The sequence below is a fragment of the Bos mutus genome, chromosome 22 (genome assembly GCF_027580195.1).
Source record: "Bos mutus isolate GX-2022 chromosome 22, NWIPB_WYAK_1.1, whole genome shotgun sequence".
Taxonomy (NCBI): Eukaryota; Metazoa; Chordata; class Mammalia; order Artiodactyla; family Bovidae; genus Bos; species Bos mutus.
In genome coordinates this window covers 61,231,413-61,249,945 of record NC_091638.1, presented here as the reverse complement: position 1 = coordinate 61,249,945, position 18,533 = coordinate 61,231,413, and the positions used below count along the sequence as shown (strand labels likewise).

General features: G+C 65.0%; 3 protein-coding genes and 1 non-coding gene across 8 annotated transcripts; all 4 read right to left on the bottom strand.

Moving 5' to 3' along the window:
- Positions 1–762: 762 nt before the first annotated feature.
- CRACR2B (calcium release activated channel regulator 2B) lies at positions 763–7,583 on the bottom strand. 4 transcript variants are annotated; one of them, XM_070360210.1, is made up of 10 exons: positions 7,464–7,583; positions 3,541–3,734; positions 3,353–3,464; positions 2,813–2,984; positions 2,293–2,439; positions 2,098–2,188; positions 1,894–1,986; positions 1,605–1,771; positions 1,350–1,421; positions 763–1,198 (listed from the first exon to the last, which is right to left on the bottom strand). In XM_070360210.1, exons 2-10 carry the CDS (start codon positions 3,697–3,699, stop codon positions 1,021–1,023), a joined length of 1,191 nt encoding a protein of 396 aa, XP_070216311.1. In that variant the 5' UTR covers positions 3,700–3,734; positions 7,464–7,583; the 3' UTR covers positions 763–1,020. The 4 variants fall into 4 exon arrangements, with proteins under 4 accessions (XP_070216311.1, XP_070216308.1, XP_070216309.1 ...); XM_070360207.1 differs by having other exon boundaries at positions 1,350–1,771; XM_070360208.1 differs by lacking the exon at positions 7,464–7,583 and adding an exon at positions 5,703–6,508 and having other exon boundaries at positions 1,350–1,771.
- Positions 6,652–12,161, bottom strand: PNPLA2 (patatin like phospholipase domain containing 2). The gene is made up of 10 exons (XM_070360206.1): positions 12,029–12,161; positions 11,056–11,385; positions 9,271–9,503; positions 9,126–9,191; positions 8,562–8,771; positions 8,281–8,341; positions 8,003–8,179; positions 7,778–7,910; positions 7,464–7,586; positions 6,652–7,371 (listed from the first exon to the last, which is right to left on the bottom strand). The coding sequence occupies exons 2-10, from the start codon at positions 11,240–11,242 to the stop codon at positions 7,101–7,103; spliced, it is 1,461 nt and encodes a 486-aa protein (XP_070216307.1). The 5' UTR covers positions 11,243–11,385; positions 12,029–12,161; the 3' UTR covers positions 6,652–7,100.
- Positions 12,162–14,853: 2,692 nt separating this feature from the next.
- Positions 14,854–17,068, bottom strand: RPLP2 (ribosomal protein lateral stalk subunit P2). 2 transcript variants are annotated; one of them, XM_070359488.1, is made up of 5 exons: positions 16,919–17,068; positions 16,611–16,734; positions 15,749–15,797; positions 15,073–15,171; positions 14,854–14,964 (listed from the first exon to the last, which is right to left on the bottom strand). In XM_070359488.1, the coding sequence occupies exons 2-5, from the start codon at positions 16,731–16,733 to the stop codon at positions 14,891–14,893; spliced, it is 345 nt and encodes a 114-aa protein (XP_070215589.1). In that variant the 5' UTR covers position 16,734; positions 16,919–17,068; the 3' UTR covers positions 14,854–14,890. The 2 variants fall into 2 exon arrangements, with proteins under 2 accessions (XP_070215589.1, XP_070215588.1); XM_070359487.1 differs by having other exon boundaries at positions 14,854–14,967; positions 16,919–17,064.
- Positions 15,584–15,718, bottom strand: LOC138984793 (small nucleolar RNA SNORA52). The gene has a single exon (XR_011462079.1). It is a non-coding gene; the product is annotated as a small nucleolar RNA SNORA52 (small nucleolar RNA).
- Positions 17,069–18,533: the final 1,465 nt, after the last annotated feature.

The following is an 18,533-nucleotide window of genomic DNA, read 5'->3' as shown; positions in this document are numbered from 1 at the left end:
GGGTCCGGACAGCGCTCGGCGCGCGCGGGCGGGGCACCAGCCCCGGCGGCGGCCTGAGCGCCACCCGAGGAGGCCGAGGCCGGGCGGCTGCGGCCCGAGGCACCCGCTCGGGAGGAGCGGCGGGGGCGGGGCGGGGCTGCGGGGGTCCCCGGGACAGACGCGGGCCTGCCCGGGGGAGGGCCTAGAGGTGCGGTCAAGGGCAGAGGGGGGCCTCTCTGGGCGCCGTGCGGAGGACGGCTTGCAGGGGAGGCCCGGGTCACGGCGTGAGAGCGTCCGGACAGGAGGGTGTCGCCTGGGAGTGGTGGGAAAAGGTTCGGGAACGAGGACAGATGCTGCGACCGGCTGCGCTGGGGATCTAGAGCGGAGTGCCCGACGGCTCGAGGCGGCGCCGTCGGTGGGGACAGCTCTCCCGGGACAGTGGGCGGCCCTCGTCCCCTGCTCCCTGCCCGAGGCTCGGGCTGGCAGGGCGGAGGGGCACTGGGGACAGCTTAGGCCCACCCCCGGCGCCTCCACTCAGGACTCCAGTGGGCTGAACTAGCCAACCCAGGGCTGTGTGAGGACTGGCATGGGGAGGGGGTGGCCCTGGAGGCTGGGGGCGGTCAGAGAACCCGGCCCACTGCTTCCTGGCCGACTGGCCTCAGTCCCTTGGTCCCTACAACTCTGGCGGACGGTGAGGGCTTGCGGACACGTCCAGTGGACACACAAGGACGATGGACACCTGGTCCAAATGCTACGGCTCCCACACACACAGGAGGCCGAGGGTGAAGTCAGGGGACTTTATTCGGAGGAGGGGGTTTTCCGCTAGTTTTGATGCGCTGGGGATAGAATGAGGACCACAGGAAGGGACATGAGTCCCTGACCCCCCAGGTTAGTTCCTTCATGTCTGCAAGTCAGGCAGGCCGGGGAGCTCAATAGGGAGAGCTCACATCCTGGATAGGCAGCCCCCAGTCACGCCGAGTCGCCTTCAAGGGGCGGCTTCTCTGAGTAGCCAGGTGAAGCCCAGTGAGTCACTCGGGCTGGTCAGCGGGCACTGGGCAGGTGGCCGGAGCCGCGTCTTGGGGGGCGAGCCCAGCTACTGCAACAGCAGCAGCAGGGGGCGCCCAGCAGGGGGGCCGAGCTCAGAGCCTTCCTGCGGCTGCTACCCAGCCGCTGGGCTTCACAGACGTCCCTCTCGTCTCGGAGCCGCGTGTTCAGCTCCCTGGGGAATAGCAGTCCACAGACTCTGAGGGGGTCTCAAGAGGAAGCACGCCTGGGTGGGGGACGCGGGCACGGAAGGGCTTCCTCGCGGTGGGGGGCGGTGGGGGGGGCTGGGTGGAAGCCGGCGGGGCGCGGACCCCTTCCGGACGCACCTGAGAAGCTCCAGTTGCCGCAGGAGGCTGAGCTTCTCTTTCTGCATGTTCCTCGAGACCGCGACCACATCTCTGCAGGACGGAGGTGGTGATGCGGATGCAGGAAGGCGCCTCGGGGTGCCGCACGGCCCCCTGGAGGACCCGCCCCACGGAGACCCCAGAGGCGGGGCTGGAGCCGGGGGCGACGGCAGCCCGGAGCTCCAGGCGCGCCCCTCCCCGGGGCCCGCCCCCGAGGGCCCGGCCCGCCCCCGGCACCGTTGGGCTTGCTCGCGGCGGCCCTGCGCGTCGCCCTCCAGTCTGCGGAGCTGCTCCTGCGCGCCCTCCAGTTGCGTCCGCAGCGCCTCGTTGGCCAGCCACAGCTGTGCGTTCTGCGCCTGCGCCTCCAGCTGCTCGGAGGTCCGGGCCTGCAGCTGTTGTTCCAGCTGGGGGAGCGGGGGAGTCGAGGCTGGAGAGAGCCCTTCAAGTCCCCAGGGAGTGCGTGGGGACGGCGGGGCTTGGGCCCGGGCTGGGCCGCCATGCATCCCTCCGCGCGGCGGCTGCTCACCTCCCGCTGCCGCAGCCCCGCGCGCTCCAGCTCCTGCTCGCGACTCTGCAGCTCCAGTTCCAGGCGGCCTCTCCGCTCCTCCTGGGGGAGGCCCTAGGACGCGCGGGGACACCTGAGCCCCCGCGGGCGGCAGGGGCGCGGGTAGGACCAGTTCCGTCCAAGAAGGCAGCCCCCCGGAGACCCGCGCGCCCGGGCTGGGCCCACCTGACCCCGCAGGCGCTGGCGCTGCTCGCGCAGCTGCTGCTCCATCTCCTCGTACAGACACCGCACTTCTCTCTGGTGCTCGCTCTCCCGCCTGCGGGGAACCGAGGGTGAGACGGCGGCTGAAAGCCTGCCAGCACCGCAGCCAGGAGCCCCTCCGCCTGGCCCTCCGGCCGCACCCGGCCTCCCAGCCCTCACCTCCGCAGAGCGTGCTCCAGGCCGTCCCGCTCTCTGGCCGCCTCCTCCAGGCAGGCTGACGCGCGCATCAGAACGTCCTCGAAGGAGCCCAGCAGTTCGGGCCGCTCACGCTGCAGCCGGGTCCAGAGCGCCCGAATTGCCTGCTGCCTGGGGTGGGTGGGTAGGGGCTGAAGCCGAAGGGAGGACTCCCCCACCCGGAAGGGTGAGCCCCAGAGGCCCCGTGCCCTTGGACAAGCAGGGCACCCTCTTCCGCGTGGCCTGGCAGGAGGTGTGTACAAGCGGGGTTGTGTCCTTGTGTACCCAGGGCTGTGCCTGTGCTGGGTGCAGCCGTGACTGCTGACTCCAGAAATGCAAATTCTGTGGGAAATCACGCCCGGCTCACAGTAGTGGCAGCTGAGAGGGCCGGACCCAGCCTGGCCGAGGGTCCCTGTCTGGGAACAGGCACGCAGGCGACCTGGACAGGCCTGCGCAGGTGGACCGAGCAGTGGAGGGTGCTGGGGTCGGGCCAACATCGACTTACTCGCCCAGGACCCGGGCCACCCCCAGCTGCTCCAGCGCCGAGCTGAGCAGCTCCTCGTCCTCCTCCACTGAGCCCCCAGCGCCTTGCACATCCAACCAGCCCGACTCGAAGGTCTCCTCTGGAGCCCGGGAGGGCAGAGCACCCGCGGTGGCCTCCACGCCCACGAACTTGCCTGCAGGGCGTGGGAGGAAGAGACTGTTACCCCCCACAGCTCAGCCCACCGCCCCCCTCACATATCCTGCCCTTCTCTGAGCCCGGTTTCCTGTTTTTCTTCCTGACTCTGGTCCGACTCCCGTCCTGGGAATGGGAGGTGACAGCTGGGCTCAGGCCAGAATGAGGCACGCCTAGCTCCCAGCCTCACTAGGGTTAGGCTCGGGCAGAGGGGTGGTAGCCGGTGAGCACACCGCCGCATTTGGGGGCTCTCCGTGTGTTTGTGTGTGCTCTGGAGGGAGGCCACGGAGGGGTGTGGGCTGCCGACCTTGTGGGCCCCAAGTCACACGTGCCAGTGGGCTGGGGGTGGGGCTCAGGGCCCAGGCTCACCCAGGCCGAGGCAGAACTCCCGAGCGGTGAGGAAGCCGGTGTGCGCCTGGTCCAGGCTTTCAAACACAGCCTCCAGCTGCTCGGGCGTGAGGGGCAGGTCGCTCTGCAGGCCCTGGCAGGGCGGATGGCAGGGCTGAGTGGCCAAGGTCAGCCCCGGGGGCAGGCAGCTTCTGGGGGCGGGGGCTCACCTGCAGGTCGTGCCGGGTGATGAAGCCCTTGGCCTCCTTGTCGCACAGCAGGAACAGCTCCTGGGCCTGCTCCAGCATCGCGGCCAGGGGCCCCGACGTGCGGCCCTGCTCCCACCCCCCCTCCTCCTGGGCCTCCCCAGCCCCGGGGGGGCTGGCCATGGCGGTGGGCTCAGCCTTGGGTGGCCTGAGCAGAGCTGAGAAGAGAAGAGGAGAGAGGAGAAGGGCAGGCAAAGCGGGTGTGAGGCAAAGGCAGCCGAGGGCTAAGCGGGAGCGGTGGGCACCCAGAGGTGGGGCGCAGAGGAGCCTCCCTGCCCCCATGGGAAGCGGGAGAGGGCTTGGCAGAGGGGCCGCCAGGGGGCGTGTGGCCCAATTTCAGGCAGTGGGGCCGGCGGGCGGGGGCCTGGGTGGAGCTAGGCAGGCTCAAGGCCACCCTCGAAGCCAGCAGGTGCAGGAGAGGCTGCATTAAGGGAGGCGGGCTGGGGGCTGCTCTAGATCTTGTGACTGAAATGAGGTGGGGGCTCGCGAGAGGGGGCAAGGGCTTGGGTGAGGGAATGGTAAGCCGCAGAGGACTTGAACAGGTCCTGGAATTGCCAACCTGGGCACGGGGCTGACCAGGCCGGGCCAATGAGAGTACCAGGCGGTCCTGGCTGCTCAGCACCGACCCTGGGCCCCGCCTCCGGCCAGCTGGCAGGCAGGCTGGCTCCGCCCTCCCTGCCCGCAGCCCCTCCCACCGACCTGGGGCCCCACGGAGGGCAGGTGCAGGGTCCAGCCCGGGCCTCGAGGCCTTCCAAGGCCCTTGTCGGGAACCTCAGGGTCTAGCCTAGCAGCCTTTCCTGCTGGCACCGTGCTCACCGCCACACTGGCCTCCTTCCCAGGGGGTGCCCTGCCCGTTCATCAGACCACCTCTTGTTCCCGCAAAGCCCTGACCCCCGAATTTCCCGAAGCCAGCCCCCAGTGTGGCATCACCCCCCGACCTGGGACCCTGGGGTCGTCGCCCCTCAGTCCAAGACTGTGATTCTCCCCCCCACCCATATTCCCGGGGGTGGGGGGCGACCGATAAAGAGGGCGGGTCTGAGGAAGGGCGGGAGGAGGGGACGTGGGCGGAGACCACTCCCCCAGCGCGGGCTCGCCCGCCCCCGGCCCAGCGCGGGCATTCCACCCCACCAGCGGCTCCCTGGCTCCCTGGGACCCAAGGGCCATCCCAGCCGGAAGCTGCACTGTGTCCCGGCCGCGGAGCGGAGAGTGGGGAGGACTCCTGAGCCCCCACGCCCTGGGGCCCCAGTCTGCCCTGCCCTTGCCACTGCGCGCCCCCAGGGGCACCGGAGTCCCTGGCCGTGATATGCAGGGATCCATGAACCCTGTGGCGACCTGGCGGGGCGGGTGTGGAGGTACGCGGCCAGCGCAGGCAGGGGTTGGGGGGTGGGCGGGGGGTACCTGCCAGGCGCCTGCCTACCTGTGAGCTTCACCGCCACACCTGCGCGCACTGGGCTGTCCACCCGCCAGTACCGAGACCCCGGCAGGGCCGGCCGGGCGGAGCCGCCGCCGCTGTCCCCGTGTCCCCGCCGTGTCCCCGCCTCTCAGCACTGCCCTGTAGCCCAGCACTCAGCCCGCCTGCCCTTGCATGCAGCCCCCGACCCCCAGGGTCTGTCCTGTCCGAGCCTGAGCTCCTGGTGGGGTGGAGACGACCCCGGGGATACTTCCTGCACAGGGCCAAGGAGGGGGGGCAGTCCTCAGGATCTCGATTTCAGGCCCTGAAGAGCGTGCAGGAAAAACCAGGCAGGAAATAGACCAAAATATTTTCAACGGTTATCTCTAGGAGTGGCGTGACTTTCCTCTCTTCCCTATGCTTCTCCAACATTCTTTCCCATATTTTTTTTAAACAATAAACAAGTAGTATACTACAACACGGTATTTAAATCAGTGCTTTAGAGGCCTGTGTGTGTGAGGGGGAGTGACTGGGTGGGGGGGCTGGCAGGAGGTTCCTGTCTCAGCAGGTGCCCCAAACCCTCCTTGGGGGCATAGCCCTGACTGCAGCTCCCGTTGGGGGAGGGTTGCCAGAAGGTGCTGGGTGGGGACTGTGTGTGACGTCCTTGCAGGGGGAGAAAATGCCAGCTTCTTCCCAGGGGTCCCCCTCCCAGGTCCCAGCCCGGCCCTGCACCCACCTGGAGGGGCTGGCCTCCCGGGGCCCTCCTGGCAGCGCTGGGGGCTGGTGGCCTCCGCTCCCCCAGGGATCCTGCTGAACTAGAACTGGCTGGGCCTACAGGACAGGACCTTGAGACCAAGGGGTGGCCCCTGGCACAGGCGCGCAGGGACCTGCTGAGCCGGCTCTCCCGGTCGCAGCCCCGGCCCGACCGTTATTGTTGGCTGGGGGCTGCAGCCATGGGGAAGCACAGAGGGCAGGTGCGGGCAAACCCCCAGCAGCAATCAGCTCTGGACTGCCAGCCAAGCACCCCGCTCCGCTCAGAAACCCCCCTTGCCCCATGGGCCCTTGTGGTCACCAAGGGGGGCTGGCCGCATCCCCTCAGACTGCCCAGGCAGGGCAGAGGAGGCCTCCAGAGCATGTCTCACCCACAAGACCCAGCCCCCCTCACCACACCTGCTCCATCCTATATTCGGGCAGGGGGCTGGGTACACTGTTGGGGGCGGGGAGGCTCCTGATGACAGGGGCAAGAGCCACACCTCCCACCAGCCTGGGGCCAAACGCCCACTGTGGAGCAGCCCCCCTCCATACTCCTCCACCCACCACCGCCCACCTCTCCCCTGCGCTCACCTGGGGAACCTCAGCCTCCACAGCCATCCAACCGGGAAATCATCCCACACCCCCAGGACACCATGAAGTTGTAAACTAAACAGCTCTGTTTTTATTTTGCAAGGATCTTGGTCCCAAATATTTCCATTGGCCCTTGGAAAGCTGTGCCCAAGGGTCCCAGCCAGTGGAGTGGGCGGCAGCCTAGGAAGCCCTCGGTGCTTTGAGGGGGAGCCCCAGGGCTGGCTGGCAGGCCCTGAATGCCAGGCTAGAGGGACGCAGGACCCCGGGAATCCCTGGCCTGAAGCTGCAGAGACACGACATTGGCGGGGCGGGCAGCCGCACACAAGTGCAGGAGGCAGGGCTGGGCTGCGGCGTTTATTACATCTGCTTTGACAAAAATAAATAATTCACACACATTCTTCAGAAACATGAAAAATGAAGCCGGCGGAGCAGGTGCGAAGTTCTCAGGAGTAATACCGCGCTCACAGGCGGGGGTGCCGGGCAGGGGCCGCAGGGGCGGGGCCCCAAAGCGGGGGTTAAGGCACAGGCAGGGGGTCCCTGTGGCCACGCTGGGAGGGCTACCCGGCCCTCCTCTGTGCAACGAAGGAGCGGCTGGTGGACCGCAAAGCCCCCTTGGGCAGCGTGAGGGCCTCCAGCTCCTCAGTCTGCAGGGTGGTGGAGAGGGGCCGCGGAGGGGAGCTCAGCTGGCCCTGGGGCCCCGCCTCACGGGGCAGGGACGCTGCGGGGCCTGGGGGGGGCGGGCGTGGGCCAGCCCTCAGCACCCGGGCCGGAAGGCCAGGGCCCTGGGCCCTTAGCAAGGAGGCGAGCTGGGCGGGTGCTGCGGGGGCTCGGGGGCCGGGCCGGCAGGGACGCGCATGCGCAGGGCGTCCGGCGGGAAGGCCACGTTGGTGCAGAAGAGCCCGAGCAGCAGTTGCCGCTGGCACTCCTCCCATTTGGCCAGTACATCCCCCAGCGACAGGCTGTTGCGCATCCAGCTGGGCAGCACCTCGCTGTAGGCGGCGCAGGACAGCGGCACGGAGGGCAACGAGCGGGCGCGGCGCAGCACCACCTGCCCCGACAGCCTGCAGGAGAGCAGGATGGAGGGAGGGTGGGCTTGCGTGCGGGTCGCCTGGGAGGCTGCGGGCCGGGGTGGGCACGGCGGCGAGGGGCTCACCTGGAGGGCAGGTGGTTGCCCAGCTTCCTCTTGGCGCGTATCATCAGGTACTGGCAGATGCTGCCCGTCTGCTCCTTCATCCACCGGATGTCCTCAGGGACGTCAGGCAGCCACTCGAGCAAGCTGGGGCAGGGCGCAAGGCATGGCCTCAGGGACCGCGGCGGGCCGGCCCGGTCTGTGCCCTGGCTCTGGGGCCCGACATGGCATCTCTGCAGCATCTTAAACCAGCTGTCTCTCTCTCTCCTTGTGTCTTTGTGCCCACCACCCAGGAATGACTCCCAAGTCCGTCCCGGGGGCCCGCCCCTGCTGCTCACCGGATGGTGAAGGACACCGCGCTCTCCAGGGGCAGAGTGTAGGGCACCATCATGGCCATGGCCAGACGCACGGGCAGCATGTTGGAGAGTGTGGTCAGCAGGTCCGTGGGCTCCATGCAGGCCTCCAGCAGGGCTGTGGGTACAGAAGGGCGGTAGGTGGCAGGTCCGCAGGGGAGGCGGAGACCAGGACCCCTCCGCGCCCCCAGACCCCCTTCCCCCACGAACCCTCATTGAGCCTTGAGGGCAGGTGCTCCAGGATGTGATCCTCCCTGGGCGGAGGCAGGTGGTCCTTCCCTCCAGTCCTCTCCATGGCCACTGCCCCCTCCTCTGCATCTGCATCCTCGGGGGCAGGGGGCTGGCTAGGGGGCAGTGCCAGCAAGGGGTTGGGCCGGTTCAGGAGACCTGGGTGGGGAGGACGCGACACGCCATCAGCGGGGCTGCGGCTGGCTGGCCCACAGGGGACGGCCAAGCAGAGCCCACCCAGCCCTGGGCAGCCTGCGCACCGTTCCGCCGCAGGAAGCGGAGGCCATCCCTGTAGCCCTGTTTGCACATCTCTCGAAGCACCTGAGGCAGGGGAGGCGTAAACTGGGGCAGGGGGCCATACACACCCTGTTTCTGCCCCCTGGGGTCCACGGGGTCTCTGCACCATCCCCCCACCACACCCTAAGCAAACTTGAATCCAGGGCCAGATCCAGGTTGGACAGAGGCTGGGCAAGTTGCGGGCTATCGCCAGGAGAGGCCCCCAGGCAGGTGTCCCCCGAGCCGGCGGCGACGGCGGCCTCACCAGGGGCTCGGGTGGGAACAGGGCCTTGGAGAGGCGGTAGAGGTTGCGCAGGTTGAACTGGATGCTGGTGTTGGTGACTCGGAGCTCGTGGATGTTGGTGGAGCTGTCCTGCGGGCAGATGTCACTCTCGCCCGAGAAGGGGGACACCGTGATGGTGTTCTTGAGCTCATAGAGCGGCAGGTTGTCTGAGATGCCACCATCCACGTAGCGCTGTGGCAGGGACACTGGGTCACACGGGGAGGGCCCAGCAGGGGGCGCTGATGCCCCCCCCCCGGGGCCATTTCATCTGGGCCTTTCACCCACTGGGCACTGGCCACTGAACAGATGGCCAGACGGCGGGGTTGGGGAGAACACCACCGGAAACGTTCATCCGCGCCAGCTCACCAGCTCTTGAGTAACTGGGGAAGTGAGGCCACAGTTGGGGGGGCACAGATGGCGCTCCTCCCCGCACTCTGGGGAAGTGAGGTGACAGGCCGGCTGGAGGGCAGGGCTGGGGGGCACTCATCCCACCCCCCACACAGGAGCCGACTTGTCACCCGGGCAGGGCGCCCAGGGGATACTCACCACCCCCTGGAGGGAAGGGGGGATGAGGCCGCAGTACACGGGGATGAAGGTGCTGCAGACATTGGCCTGGGGGTAGGGACAGAGGGGGCAGTAAGCAGGGGTCTTGGGGTTCCTACCGCACCCCGGTATGGCCCGTGGGGCCCACCTGGATAAGCTCCTCTTTGGAGTTGAAGTGGGTTATAATGACGTTCTCGCCATCAGAGACACGGGTCAGAGAGATGCCTAGGCGGCCGCTGGCACACTCATAGCAATCAGCAGGCAGAATCTTCAGCAGGCAGCCCCGGATGGTCTTCACCATGTTGAAGGAAGGGTGCAGTGGGCCCAAGAACCGCTTCCGGGCCTCCTTGGACACCTCGATGATGTTGGCACCAGCTTCACCTGGAGCAGCAGGGCCAAGAGTCAGGCCAGGGCTCCATGCCCAGGGACCATGGCACAGACTCAAGCCAGCCCTATCCACCCTGGAGGAGTCTCCGTGTCCACCACGGGGCCTGGCCCACAACTGGGACTTTTGCCACCTGTTCCTGGGAAGAGAGAGGCTCCTGGGAGGGCAGATAGCTGAGGCCATGGCCTGCCCTCTGCCCAGTATTTCCCAATGCTCTCCCTGATCCATGAATCACAGAGCCTGGCGTGGCCTGGCACCCAGCCCCCCCCAGGAAGGGTAGAAGCCACAGGCTCAACTCTGAGCAGCCTCAGCCTTCACCCACTTGGCCAGATCCAGATCCACAGACCCTAATGCCACCCGGGGGCATGACACCAGCTTGCATCCCATTGCAGCCCCTCAACATAGCTCTGGGGGCCATGGGCACTGGCTGGGGACAAAGCCGGAGTGCGAGGGGCCCAGGAGTAGCCGGGGCAGGAAGGCCCCAGAGGCACTGGGATCACCACTGGGGTCAGGGATGAGGCAGGGTGCAGGCTCCAGCTGCCCAAGACCACTGGCGCTTGTGAGAAAGCTTTCTTGGGAGCATGTGTTGGGGGGAGGCGCCATGCGGGCCATGTCCTCAACAAGGTACCACGGACCTAGGGGTGTCCTGAGACCAACAGGGGGTCTGAGGAGCACTGGGTGGAGGCCGCCTGGAGGGGAAAGGGCCTGGCCACAGGGTGAATTCCCGTCTGCTCCTCCCACCCCAACCTCTCAGGGCAAAAGTCACCGGCAGGGGGCAGGGGAGAACCCTGGACAGGCTCCTGCTGGGCGGGGCATTCCAGAAGCTAATGACCCCTCTGTCACTTTGGCTGTCTCCAGGAGAACTCCGTGTGCCGTAAACATCACTGGCAAGGGCCGCCGGAGGAGTGCGGGTGGAGGAAGCCGACGCCGGGACTTCAGAGTCTCCACGCGCCTCTGGCCCCATGGAGGGGGCAAAGCCGCGGACCCAGACCCACAAGTGGGCGGTGTGCCAGGAGCGAGAGAGCCGGGGAGAGCTTGTGTTGGCCAGGCCCAGGCCTGACCTGCTGGGTCCTCCTCCAAGAGTCCTCGGGAGGCACCAGGCCACAGTGACCAGACGCTCTCTCAGAGGCCAACTCCATACCTTGCCCCGGGGCCATGGCAGTCTGGAATGCCGAAGCCCCAGGACACAGTGACCGCTGGCACCCGGTCTTACACGCCCGGGGCAGGCGGACAGCCTAGACCCCACCCCGTCTCTCGAGGTCCCGCCCACGAACTACTTTCTCTTTCCAATGAAATAACTCCTCTGCACCTGCCCGCCCCCCAACCTTTGCGCCCGACAGGCGGGCCCTAGGCGGCAGCACCCGGCCCTACCCCAATCCCCGGGCACCCTCGGAGCAAAACAAGGCAGGCCCCGCCCCTGGCTGGCGCCGGGAATTGGACCCTCGGCCCGGGTCCCGAGTAGAGACCCCCTCCCACCTCCCCATGGTGACGGAAGGGGCCGCTCCACCCTCGCGAGGGGCATCTGCCCAGCCCCCCCGGCCCTCTTACCCAGGCAGGCCCCGGTGACCAACGCCGTGGCCGTGAGCGCCCCGGCCGAGGCGCCGTAGATGTGCGTGGCGTTGGCCACCAGGAAGGGCGCGTGCTCGCGGAGGCAGGAGGCCACGCCGATATGGTAGACGCCGAGGAAGCCGCAGCCCGCGAACGAGATGTTCCACGTCGTCTCCTTGGGGAACATCGCGGCGGCCCGCCGGGCTCCCGGGCTCCGCAGGCCGCCCTGTGCGCCGCGCGCTCGCCGCTCGCTCTGGAGCCGGGGCTACACCGGCCGGCTGGCCCCTCGGTGGCGGTGGCTCGGGGTCTCAGCCGGCGGAGCTGGGGACTCTGCGCGGAGGCGGCGATTTTAGCAGGGGGCGGGGCGGAGCCGGCTCGCGCGGGCCTATCGGGGCGCGCGGGGAACGGCCGCGCCCCCGGCTCCGAGGCCCCGCCCCCCAGGGGCCCTGCCCTCCTCGGAAGCCCACCTGGACCCGGAGACCCCGCCCCGAGCCCCGGCCCCGAAACTGAGGCCCCGCCCGCCGTCCAGCCCCCTGGGCTCCGAAGCGCCGCACCTGCGGCCCCGCCAAAGACAGTAGCCAGGCCCGGACGGGAGTCCACGTCCCCCACCTCCTGCTGCCTTCCCCGCCCCCACCACCGTGGACGGCGGAAAGGGGCGGACGGGGGCCCAGAGGAGTGGGGATGGCCGCTCTCAGGCCCAGGACGTCGGCATCTGAGCTGGACACCCGGGAGCGGAGGGCCCTGCTGTCCGGGCAGCATCTCGCCTCCCTCAGGCGTAGGCCTCCGCCCGCCTGGGACTCCGAGGAGCTCGCCGCGGGCCAGGGACCTTAAGGACCCACCGAGACTCATCCACAGAATCACCCGTAAACACACAGGGCTGCATGCAAACCACAATTCCCAGAGAGAACATTGGCGTCTCAGACCCACACCAGACCTCCCGGCCGAGCTCCGACCGCCCCGCAGCCAACTCTACCTGGGCACTAAGTTGGTTTCCATCGGCCTCCTGTCCCAGCTCCTCAGGCTGTGGGGTCTACTCCGGGGTGACTCCAGCCCTGACCCGCCCTAACTAATTGCCCAGGCAGGTGCTGGTAACGTCACCCTCCCACCCCCTTCCGCATTTTTCTCCTGGATTGCAGGGCAGGGCTATCCTGACTTGTATCCAGAACTAGCTCTGCACCTCACTTGTTTACTGGCTCAGTCCTGTCTGACTCTTTTCTGACTCCATGGACTGTAGCCCACCAGGCTCCTCTGTCCATGGGAGTTCCCAGGCAAGAATACTGGAGTGGGTTGCCATTTCCTTTTTGGGAACTTCTGGACTCAGGGTTCAAACCCATGTCTCCTGCATTGGCAGGATTCTTTACTGCTGAGCCACCAGGTCATCCGGCACCTCACTTCACCTCCCAAACAAGGGGCTTATCTATGCTGAAGACAGGTGGCCAGCGTGCATGTCACCCTTGACATTTGCTCCCCAGGCAGGAGTTTAGTTCAGGACCCAGTCCAGGGCTGCTCCCCAATCAGGCCCAGGCAGAGCCAGAGCAGGGCCTCCCCAGGACAGGGCCATCGGGCATCATGCCAACCAGTCCTCAGCTCCAAGCCACCTGTACTTGGCATGTGTGCCTGGCATGGGAATCCACACCAGTAGAGCAGTGAGGAAAGTCAGCCCAGGCTGGCCCCACTTGGGGAGGGGGTTGGGCTGAAGTGGGAGAGAGTGTTTCCACAAGTTCAAATAAGGACTCTCAGTTAGGGTTAGGGTTAGGGTGAAACATGGAAGGCAAAGGGCCACCCACCCTACAGACACTCAAGGGCCCTGGGTAGGAGGCCGGGGGGGAGCTGGGTCCTGGGAAAAGGGAAGGCAGGGGGTGAGGGTGTTTGACTTAGAACCCCGAATGCTTTGGATGGAGGTGCAGCACAGGATTGGGGTGCCTGAGCCCTTGGGGAGGCTGCTGGACACAGCAGGAGATGAGGGGGAACACAGTGGGAACGGAACAGACCCCCAAGGCCAGCCTGCAGAGCTCAGGGGGTCACCAGGGTGGACCACCAAGGAGGAGCTGGACACTGTGAGCTCAGCCAGGGGCCTAAGGCTGTCCCTGCAGCCTGCTCTGGGGGAGGCCAGAGTCCGGGTCGTTTCTGAGGGAATGAGGCTGTGCCACCCCAGTGCAGGGAGACCTCTGCTCCCATTTCCACACGCTAGCTGACTTGTTTTGGGTACATAACCCTCCCTTTAGGCCCCTGGGACCAGTTCTGGAGCCAGGAACATCAAGCCCTTCCCAGAATGCTGCCTGTAGAGTGGGAGGAGGACCTGCCCCTTCCCCCAGGCAGTACAGATGAGGGTCCCTGGGGGTTGCTGACCACCAGGCAGGGGTCCTCTGCCCCCACAGGGTCGAGCCTAGGATTGCGAGTTCTGCCCCTGGACCCTGGGTCCACTCCTCTGGGAGGGGCCCCAATACCCTAGCCTTGGACCACAGCCCCAGTTCAGCTGTGTCCCTGGGCACACAGAGCCCCCCCAAGCCCCACCACACCCCAGACCTTTTCCCCGTCCTGTGTCCTCACCCCCGTCCAAGCCCCCACTCCTCAGCACTTCTGCCCTGGGGCCTCTTCCGGAGGCCCCCACCCCTCTGTCCTGCCATCTCCTGTGCTGCACTCGCCACTCTCCTCTGGAACTGTGAGCCCACAGCTCCATAAATGCCTACTGCGGGGTGAGCTCCTAGCACTTGCCCACCACACCACAGCCTTCAGAAAGGCAGAGGATCTACTGGGTAGCCTGGCATTGGCAGGCAGAGGCCCAAGGCCGTGAAGACTGCCAACAGCTACAGGGCCAGGATAGTGAGATGAATTGATGCTTTTCAACTGTGGTGTTGAAGACTCTAGAGCATCCCTTGGACTGCAAGGAGATCCAACCAGTCCATCCTAAAGGAAATCAGTCCTGAATATTCATTGGAAGGATTGATGGTGAAGCTGAGACTCCAATAGTTTGGTCACTTGATGCAAAGAACTTACTCACTGGCAAAGACCCTGAAGCTGGCAAGATTGAAGGTGGGAGAAGGGGATGACAGGATGAGATAGTTGGATGGCATCACCAACTCAACGGACAGGAATTTGAGTAAGCTCCAGGAGTTAGGGATAGATGGGGAGGCCTGGTGTGCTGCAGTCCACGGAGAACCAGTTGGACATGACTGAGCGAGACTGAACCGGGCAGTGAGGGCCTCTCCCCTCTGCCCCGTATTCTAGGCCAGAACCTGGAAGGGGCATGGGCAGGCCTACCACTAAAGGACCTGAAGAGCGCGCAACCCAGCGCTGCTGTCTGCAAGCCACTTCCACATCTGCCCAGCAAAGACAGCTGGGGACACTGAGGCTCAGAGCAGCTGAGTGACACCCGAGTTGCTCGGGAGCTAAGGTGGAGCTGGGGTGCTGACTCGAACAAGACCAGGCGCCCGACTCCTACGACGGAATCCTTGTGTAACTGAAACCACTCAGTCTAACGGGAACTGCTGGCCTCAACTGGAGGTACCAGCCTCATAGAGCAGAGGCCACCCTCCCCAGGTTCTGAAAATTTTCTGGACGGGGAGTCCCCTGAAAGCCTTATTCCCTCCAAGACCCTGGCAGTCCTCAGGAGCAGGGACAATGTGCAAGAAAGAGGCTCAAGGCTTGGCCATACTCAAGACCCACAGGAAGTGACCCTTCCCGGGAACCCCAGTCCTGGCTCTTCAGACTTCACCGAACAAGGGTCCCGGTTCATCCCAGAACGAGACAAGGATGCAGAGACCACACTGACAAACCACGCACAGAAAGCTCAAGACATACATAAAAAGGGTTTTATTTGCAGGGGAGCGGGACTCTAGTCAAACAAGCCGAAGCCCATGTCGTCATCTGACTCCTCCGACTCTTCCTTCTTCTCCTCCTTCTTCTCCTCTGCTGTGGGGAGAAAGCATGGTGAGCTCAATCGCAGTGCAGGCCACACACCCAGCAGAGACAGACCTCAGGGCGTGTGCACCAACAGCTGCCTGGACCTCCACTTACCTGCGGCTGGAGCAGAACCCGCAGCGGGTGCTGCCGATCCTGGGGCAGCGGAGACGGCCACAGCCCCGCCAGCCGGCACACTGGCCAGCTTGCCGATACCTGCAGAGACCAAAGGGGAGATGAGCCCTGGTGTTCCACCTGAATGTCATCTCAGAGTGAAGGGGCACTGTCCAGCTCGTCCGGGTCTGTGTCAGATTCCCATTTTCCCAGACACGGGCTTCTAGGAATCCCTCCAGCAGACCTGCAGGCCCACGGTGCCCTACCCGGGAGATAAGCTGGACAAACATGCTTACAACCAGGCAGAGAGAATCCACTGTCCCAGTGTCCAGATCCTCACCCCCCACAGTGAGCTCACAGACAAAAACAACTCCCCCAAAGCTCAACTCCCAAGCAAGCCCAGCTCCAGCCTGACCTCACAGGGCAGGGCCTGTGGTCAGTCCTAGCCCCCCGTGGTGAGACTTGTTTACAGACGCTCACTGAGGGCACAGGCGCCCCTGCCGCCCTGCCCAGGGGTTGTCTAGAAGCGCCCATAGCATGAGCCCACGGAGACCCTGCTAACTCCTCTGGGTAAGGCTTCTAGGGTGCTCTGGTCCACAAGCGAAGCCTGGCAGGCCACAGGCTGACCGGCAGGGATTAGAATGGACCGTGCAAACCAAAGCCTCGAACACGACCTCACCCTGAGCAATGACGTCCTCGATGTTCTTTCCGTGGAGCTCACTGATGACCTAGAGCAGATGAGGAGCAGGGTCACCAGAGGCCACACACAGCGCCCCCGCACAGCAGTTATGACCCACGCAGGACAGGTAAGACACCCACATGAGAACTAACGCCAAAACTTACTGCTGAAAAGAAACGCAAAATACCTCACTTCACACTCAATACCTATCAAAATAACCTTCCCTAGGTTCAAAGAGAGCTTCCCTGGTGGCCCAGTCAGTAAAGATTCCACCTGCAATGCGGGAGAGACCAGGGTACCATCCCTGGGTCGGGAAGCATTCTTGCCTGGAGACTCCCCACGGACAGAGGAACCTGATGGGCTACAGTTCATGGGGCGGCATAGTCGGACACCACGGAGTGACTAAGCACAGCACAGCACTTCGATTCCTGGGTTGGGACGATCTCTTGGAGAAGGAAATGGCAACCCACTCCAATATTCTCGCCTGGGAAATCCCATGGACAGAGGAATCTGACGGTCTACAGCCCATCGGGTCGCAACAGTCAGACACGACTTAGCGAGTAAACCACCACCACACTGAGTTCAAAAAAATAAAGTTAACGTGGGCTTGTTTACAGTTAAAAAAAAAAGTTTACACGTGACTTGTTCCCACTGAGCCACGCTATCGCGGACTTGACTTCATCCCCACTTTTTCTTACTTTGGGCTGTACTAGTACATTTGGGCAGTTCGAAAACCACATGGGCGGGCAAAGGCCTTCCACTAAACCCGCGGCAACCTACTTCCCTGGGTTGGGTAGGAGAGGGAGCCCCGTATGCGGCGTATAGGGTCGGCGGGGCCTTCAGGCCCCTGCGAGGCGGCTACCTTGTTGAGCCGATCGTCGTCTGCCTCGATGCCCACGCTGTCCAGGATCTTTTTGATGTCCTTGGCGCTGGGGGAGGAGTTGCCCCCGAGGGCGGCCAACAAGTAGGAGGCAACGTAACGCATCCTAGCGCGTGAGACAAGGACACGGCATTAAGGGCGGCCTCGGGTCCCTGCGAGGCCAGTGTACGGCCGCGCGTGGCTGGTGCGGAGCCGCCGCCGAGGCCTGGCCCACGCCCTGCCCCGCCCGCCCCCCACGGCACTCACGACCGCGGCCAGGCCCCGCGGCCTGGCCCTCCCGGCCCACTCACTCAGCGGCGGCAGAGCAGCCTCGCGCGTGCGACCTCGGTGGCGTCAGGGACGGAAAGGAAGGCGCCGGTTCTGGGGGCGGGAGTAATTCGCTACCCAGAAGCCTCCGGGACTTGCGCTCGGCGCCCGACGAGGGCGCCTCCTAGTGACGTCACGCAGCGCCTAGCCAATGAGGACGCGGGAGACGCCATTATCCCGTCTGTCCCGCAGCCGCCACCGCAAAAGCGGAAGGCAGTTCCAGGGCTGTCTTCGTATATATAATGGGGTGACTGCCGCCCGAGATCCCTGGGGGAAGTGGGGCTGAGAGAGGAGCGAGTCCAGAGTGTAGGTTTCTCCCTTCAGGGTTCCCAGGATGCCGCGCGGCGCCTACAGCTCCCAGCATACAGAGCGGCCTCCGCGCGCTGGTCGCTTCTCTGCCGGAGCGGCGGACGCGGCCGGCGAACTACAAGTCCCATGGTGCACGGCTACCGGAAGCGAGGCGGCGCCGCTGCGGGCCGCACGTGGCCCGGCGCCGCTGCTGGGGTCGAGCCAGCTACGCAGCAGGAGCCGGCTGTCCGGCCTGGCCCAGACGGGCGGGCGAGTCGCCCCGCGCGTTTACTCCGCGGAACCCAGCCACTGCTCACTCCATCTCTAGTACCACGGCGGGGGCCCCAGGAGAAGCTGGGAGGCTCTGTCACCGCCTCTCGGAGGAGCGGAGCCAGAACCTTCCACGCCCGTGTGATCCGCCCCCACCTGGGCTGTGCCCTTTCGGAAGAGACATCAGCTTAGCCATGGACACAGCACACATTGCTCCTTCACTCCTTGTCGGGGACCTTGCTGCAGGCTGGCCTCAGTCCCCCCCCAGGCCAGGCCCGGTTCTGCTTCCTCAGAACTTAGGTTCTAGTGCACGGACACAGAGTAGTTAAACGAGGCAGTCCCAGGCTGACGTAAACCCTGAGCGAAGAGGGCTGAAGGATGAGCGAGCGCCTGCCCTGCGAAGATCGGAGCGAGCATCAGGCCCCAGGAGTAAAGGCCTTGCTGAAGTTGCCGGAGATGGGTTCAGAGGCAGCAGGCAGCCCGGGCGGGCTCGTGTTAGGGCCCAGCCCCGATGTGATAACGCAGGCCCCACGGAAATCCCATTACATCGATGAGGGTCAGGCATAGAAAAGTTTTTTTGCTCAAAGTCACACAGCTGGTGAGGAAAACCATCTGGCGAGGATGGGACTGTTGCAGTCACACGGGAAAGTGGTCAGTTGTGATTTTTTTTAATGGCACGATAATACATACTGTAAAACCACTTTAATCATACAGTTCAGTGGCACTAGATTCGTTCATACCGACGTGCAACCATCGCCACGGTGTATCCAGAACTTTTCCCCTCCTGAATTCTAAACAGTAACGCCCCCTCCCTCCCCCAGCCCGCGGCTCCCGTTTACTTTCCATTTCCATGTTGACTGCGGTAGGGATCTTACATAAATGGACTCCTACAGAATTCGTCCTCTTGTGTCTGCCTTATTTCATTAAGCGGAATACCCTTAAAGTTCATTCACATTGTAACATGTGTCAGGACTTCGTTACCTTTTGTTGCTCAGTTGCTCGATCCTGTTGGACTCTACAACCCCATGGACTGCAGCATGC